Below are 6,383 nucleotides of genomic sequence, written 5' to 3'. Positions count from 1 at the left end.
GTTTTTATCAATTTAATATTTTTGTGTAATCAATATGTAACTGGGTCACTAAAGAGGGCAAAATTGATTATTTCACACATTTAGGAAAGAGCAAACTAACATTAAGCCAAATCTTAGTGAGAAAAAATGAAAATTATCTTATTTGGATTTCACCTTAGAGACCTATCAAATTCAAATTAGAAGTTTAAAATACTAATAGACATTTTTATTTTTATTTTATTTTTTCAACTTTTGCATTTTTTTTCTTCTAAAAAGGCCATTTCGTTGATATATCAAAATCCCACCAATTGTTTTAAACTAGACACATCCCATATGCAAAAAAGACAAATTAATAGACACTTTTAAATTAATCAAAATGTCTTGTTTTAAAAAAAGGGTACCTTAACATAAGTTATCTTTTTTTTTTTGGGTTACATTAACATATTGTCTTTGTTATTCTTATTTATTTATTTATTTTTTCTAGCATGGGAGGGGTGTGTACTATAATAGCTTCGACTTTGCACATGTTCTGAAGCATGAATGAATAGCATCTGGATTCTGGACTATGGATTAATAACAGTAGACATCGTCTGCAGGCAATAATGTGCACAACTAAAAGTTATCGGCCTTTCTTTCTTATTTTGTGGACAGTTGACCGGGAGAGAGAACTTCAATTTCGCCCGGCCAGCAGGGGGGCGGCGTGCTTATCTTGTCTGACAACCCTGCAGAGAAAGCGGCGCTTTCGTGTAACATGCTATGGTCTCAACGCCTTACGAGATAGTGATGAGTTTCACGCGCTCTAAACCCGGCCCGCGTTAGAGGGGAAGATTGGGACAGGCTTAATAATGCATCACATCTAAAACGTGCCAGAAGTCGTCCTAAGTTTGCAAGCAACTAAAAGAATAGACGCTAGGGGTCAAATTGATATGACATTGAACCGTTCCTAAACATGGCACTGCATGAATTGTTTTGAATAACCCAATAAACTAAAAGATAGAAAAGCGAATTAAAATTTATTTTGATCATACAAATAGTCCATTAGTTAGAAACTTAAAAATTAGTATCTTTTTTTTTTTGTTCAATAAATTACGTATTCTAGTAATGATATCTTAACTTTTTATGCTATAAATCTCTGAAAGTACTACTGTTGGACTTGGATTTTATCCCACCAACAGTTTATTTTATTAAATTTGGGTTTTATCCCACCACAAAATTGGCTGCTATTAAATATCTTGAATAATTCTATACGAAATCTATTTCGTTTGAAGGTTAATTGATTATCTGTTAAAATGAATGAGAATATCAGATGATGAAATTAATCTATAAAAAGTATGTATTCTTATTTTGGTTTGGAAAAGATACTTATGGGCTGTATTGTTGCTCCAGACTCAGACTAAATATACAACAGATGCTTTCCAAAATTCCCTAGCAAAGTAAATGGTGGACAGGTTGATTAAAATTTGTATTTATCATTTATGTACCATCCAATGGATAAAACGTGAACTCAATCTCAAGCACTTACAATGGTAATGTGGTATTCTCTTCTATGCAGCTTTTCTTGATAAAATTGCTAGTGGAGTCTAAATAATAATCTTTTATCGTAAAGTAATTATCATACTTCTTTTTTCAAAATCCTCGATATCTCTAAAAGCACTTCATATTTACACGTGGTATGTATTGTTCATATTTAGTGCTGCTGCACGATTGTTGGGTTGAAAGAGATGCTGCATGGGCAAACACGTACTGTTCCTAACATCTAAGTTCCTTGTGACAGTGCTGCAATGTCATAAACATTTGGCGGCCAGCAACAAGGTTCCGCTATAAAAAGCTCGCATGATCGAACTCTTTACAAACCATCAACAACAATTGCATTTGCCTACACTCCTCCTTAGCCTGTGTAATAAGAATAAACGAACCTACGCAGCCTGATAACCTTTTCATACGGTCTCAAGTCATGAATTACACTTCCGGTCTTCGTGTTGATTCAGGCTTGGGATTTATCTCAATCTCATGGATCCCATTTTTCTCAGGATTCATGGCTTTGGTGTTGTTGGTGATCTTTATGATGGACAAATGGTTAACTATTTGTCTAAAGAACAACAAACCTCGATTACCTCTCCCTCCTGGCCCACAATGCTTGCCTTTCTTTGGCTGCGTTTTCCAAATGCTGAGAAACAGACCAACAAATCGATGGATATGCAAAGTCATGGATGATTTGAATACCGAAATCGCATGTATCCGCATTTTCGGTGTTCATATCATTCCTGTCACTTCTCCTGAACTCGCTCGCGAATTCCTCAAGAAACAAGACTCGATTTTCTCCAGCAGACCTGTTTTCATGTCTGCAGAACTTTGTAGTGAAGGATTCTTGACGACAATCCTTTCGCCTTTGGGCGATCAATACAAGAAAATGAAGAGGATGGTCGTTTCCTGTGTGCTCTCACCTGCTAAACACCAATGGCTTCATAGCAAGCGAGCAGAGGAAGCAGATCATTTGGTTAATTATGTTTACAACCAGTGCAAGGGCAATGCCACCGGTGGGCTAGTGGACATAAGATTGGTTACGCAACACTACTGCGGAAATGTGACTAGAAAAATGATTTTCAACAAGCGATTCTTCGGGAAAGGAATGGAAGATGGAGGACCAGGTGCTGAGGAAGTTGAACATATCAATGCACTATTCAAAATGCTTGCTCATTTGTATGCATTCAGCGTATCTGATTACATGCCCTGGATGAAGATTTTTTATTTTGATGGCTACGGAAAGATTCTTACTGAGGCCATTGCATGCGTACGAAAGCACCAAGATCCTGAAATTGAAAAAAGGATTAAAATGTGGGAGAGTGGCGTGAAAAAGGAGGAAGAAGACCTTCTTGATGTCCTAATCAGGCTCAAAGATAGCAACGGCAGACCCCTCTTAACAACTGAGGAGATTAGAGCACAAATTACTGTAAGGAATCCTCTATCCTGCTGCATGGTTACATAAAAAATTTCTTAAACAAATGGAGTAAATCAAACTTTAGCACCTTATCAGCTAGTGCCTTTTCACATAAGTACAAAATCAATCGTAGGGACCATACTCCAAAACTTAAAATCTTGCATGCGGACTCAAAGCTGTGGAAACATTCAGGTAAATCATGTCCACATCAAATGACGTACAAAAGGTGCCTTAAGACGACATCATCAGCCACGCTCTGACAATATTAAAAAATAATTTGCCCAAATTTGTTGATTAGAAGAACTCAGAAAAGGATGGAATCTCAATGAGCCTTAATCACCACCAAAATGAAACTTGAAATATGGTGTTGTTGTACGGTCAGTTGGTTACTGAATTTGGTTAAAAAGGATTAGTATCAGTTTTCACTTTTAACTTTACTATGATGCATGCTCGACAGGAACTAATGTTTGCGATAGTCGATAATCCATCAAATGCTGTGGAATGGGCATTAGCAGAGATGCTAAATCAACCTGAAATGCTTCAAAAAGCCACAGAAGAGCTAGACGCCGTGGTTGGAAAGGATAGGCTTGTTCAAGAATCTGACCTTCCGAGGCTGAAATATGTGAAGGCCTGCGTAAGAGAGTCCTTGCGGCTCCATCCATTAGCACCCTTTAATGTTCCTCATGTATCCACTCAGGACACCGTCGTTGGTGGCTATTTCATCCCGAAGGGTAGCCATGTTATCCTCAGCCGTCCAGGACTTAGCCGTAATCCTCGAATCTGGGAGGATCCGCTTAAGTACAAGCCCGAGCGACACATGAAGGACATGGATGATGCTAGAATGGATCTCAACGATCCAGAATTAAATATGTTTTCCTTCAGCACCGGAAGGCGTGGATGTCCAGGAGTCCTTTTGGGTTCCACGCTCACTGTGATGTTGCTGGCCAGACTTCTTCAATGCTTTAGCTGGAAGGTTCCATCTGGTCATTCGCAAATCGATTTAGCAGAGTGCGAGGATTCTGGCTTCCTTGCCAAACCTCTCGTTGCTGTTGCTGAACCACGATTCCCACAATTCAACTAGGATGATACCTTTTCATGATTTACCTTCTTATGTATCATCTTCTCGTGTCTACTCTCCCTATCCTGTTATTAGTGTCATCTTTTCACTTTTGTGATGTTGCAAAATAAGCGTCACATCTAAAATCATTAAATGCTTTCCTTTTTTCCTATTTAAAGATGCAACTTTTACGGTTCCTAATGAACTTCTACTAAGTGTAGCCAATTCTGCACAAATTCTTGCTTGACTTGTGATAAGATATGAAATCCAAATATTCGTAATCGAGGTTTCGGAATTAAGTTTTTGTCGAATAGTTTAGCTCGGAACTACTACAAGTTGTTATGTATTTCTAAAATAGTCTGGTTGGCATATCGATTCCTTCATGCCATTTTGCTCTGAAAATAAGATTTTACCATTGTTACAAGGAAATAATGGATGTTGCTACGGTATGTTTAGAGTCAGAGAAGAGGTGTGGAAAGTTGCTGCGGTATAATTGTGGCCACAAATGGTATGGAAAGTGTGTTGGATAGACACGTGTAAAGGTCTTTTGTGACCTAGAACCTGAAGACTTGTTGGACATTGAAATTAAGTGGAAAAGAGATAGGAAAAGTTGATGGGATTCCAAAGTGTAAAGGTGAAATGTGAAGTGCCTAAAATAAGCAACTGTCAAAGTGAGAGGGTCGTAAGTGAAAGTAAGGGCAGCAAAAAAGGTTATATGCAAAAAAAAATAAAATTTCATAGTATATTTAAAGTGCCTAAAACATATAACATTTATAAATGATACGTACAATTATGTATCATACATTTACTTTATGAGTAATTACTAACTATAATACTAAGCTTCAATTATTAATAAAAATATCTTAGCATTATTTCAAATAAACTTCCTAATACTGTTTCATATAAGTTTCTTTGAGTAAAATAGTAAATTTATGCCACAAACTAGTAAGTTTTGATGATTAACCAAATTTACTATTCTATCAACAATATTTACTATTAATCTATAAAAACTTACCATTACTTGAACTAAACTTACTCTTCAAAAACTAAGTTTCAGATATAGATTAGTAATTTACTTCAAAAAAAAATGTAAGTTCCATATTTATTCAAATTCATATTATAAATTTGAATTATTTTTGAATTTGTGAAAGGTTAGAAAGTTTGGATGACAGAAACAACAAATCTTTCGAGTTATATATAGAATTACACTTATTTATACATCACAATTTCCATATATTGACACCTATGAATATAATACAATGGTACACAATTTTCATATATTAATGCCTATGAATTTAATAAAATGGTAAAATCTTAATAAATTTATTTTTTGGGTCACAAGTATAAAAATTAAAGTTTTATTAACATAGCATAATCTTTGAAAATTATAGTAAAATTACCCATATGTTAAGTTCTGTGACTTTCAAACTTACTTTGTATCATTTACATTATGGATTTGTATCCATATGTTTTCTATCAAACTCTTTTTTTATTAGCAAATGGTAGGTAAATTATTATAAAATGTCATTTTATAATAATCATAATTTTTTATTGATGAATTTTATGTAAACTGTTAAAATTATGAATTCACAAATGACTAAATCTGACTACTTTATGGCATATATTAGTCTAAATGACTAAAGAATTACTGTAATCATATGCACGTTGATTGTTGAATTGAAATTTCCTTTATTATTAGTACAAGTTCTTCTAATCAAAGCAAAATAAAATCAATTATATTTTCCTTTTGTATGCAGTAGTTATGCTTAATAGAAAATTATTAAACCTTTTTTACAATACATAATTTCTCCTAAAATTAGTAACATTTTCCATGACCTCTAACCTTGTCAATAATACTAACCACCGACATGTAGATAATCTTAAAAGCAAAAGCCATCAATATGACAAAAAAGGAATGTTTTCATATTGAACGAAAAAAATTGCGATTCTATATAGAATCGAAGAAATTCATCATGAATGAGAATGAATTGCAAAGTTATCGCATTTCTAATTTCATATGCATCCAGAATTTCACGCAACATTAGTTTAGAAGAACTTTCCTTTTTCACACTAAGGAACCAATCCCAATCTCTACATCCCTTTTATTTTTTCTTTAACCATTAAATGTGGTCAAAGTTGTTAGCAGTAAAATACTAAATAAATTTAATTCCATTTCAAATTCTAGTTAATTGTATACTAATATTTTACACCACAATCAATTGAGCACCAATTTCCTTTTTTTTAAGTAGCTATTATTTATTTTATTACTTAGGTTAAATATTTACATATAAAATAATAGCAATAAAATACCAATCCTCGGATCAATGGAACTTCAATTATTGTTGATAAAACTAATATTGCATTGATAACAATTAGTCTGCAGAATGAAAAGTCAATGGCAACAATATA

General features: G+C 34.1%; 1 protein-coding gene across 1 annotated transcript; it reads left to right on the top strand.

Annotated features, from left to right (window-relative positions):
• Positions 1-1,933: 1,933 nt before the first annotated feature.
• Positions 1,934-4,179, top strand: LOC113705406 (tryptophan N-monooxygenase CYP79A68). The gene is made up of 2 exons (XM_027227254.2): positions 1,934-2,929; positions 3,375-4,179. The coding sequence occupies exons 1-2, from the start codon at positions 1,934-1,936 to the stop codon at positions 3,996-3,998; spliced, it is 1,620 nt and encodes a 539-aa protein (XP_027083055.2). The 3' UTR covers positions 3,999-4,179.
• The last annotated feature ends 2,204 nt before the right edge of the window (positions 4,180-6,383 follow it).

This window comes from Coffea arabica, chromosome 8c (genome assembly GCF_036785885.1).
Source record: "Coffea arabica cultivar ET-39 chromosome 8c, Coffea Arabica ET-39 HiFi, whole genome shotgun sequence".
Taxonomy (NCBI): Eukaryota; Viridiplantae; Streptophyta; class Magnoliopsida; order Gentianales; family Rubiaceae; genus Coffea; species Coffea arabica.
The sequence above is the reverse complement of the archived record's forward strand: the minus strand, read 5'-3'. Positions and strand labels throughout refer to the sequence as shown.

Excerpts from the sequence above, each read along its gene's own strand:
- LOC113705406 (XM_027227254.2), top strand. The coding sequence starts at position 1,934 with ATGAATTACACTTCCGGTCTTCGTGTTGATTCAGGCTTGGGATTTATC. Across the intron at positions 2,930-3,374 it reads AGATTAGAGCACAAATTACT|GAACTAATGTTTGCGATAGT; the intron begins GTAAGGAATCCT and ends CATGCTCGACAG.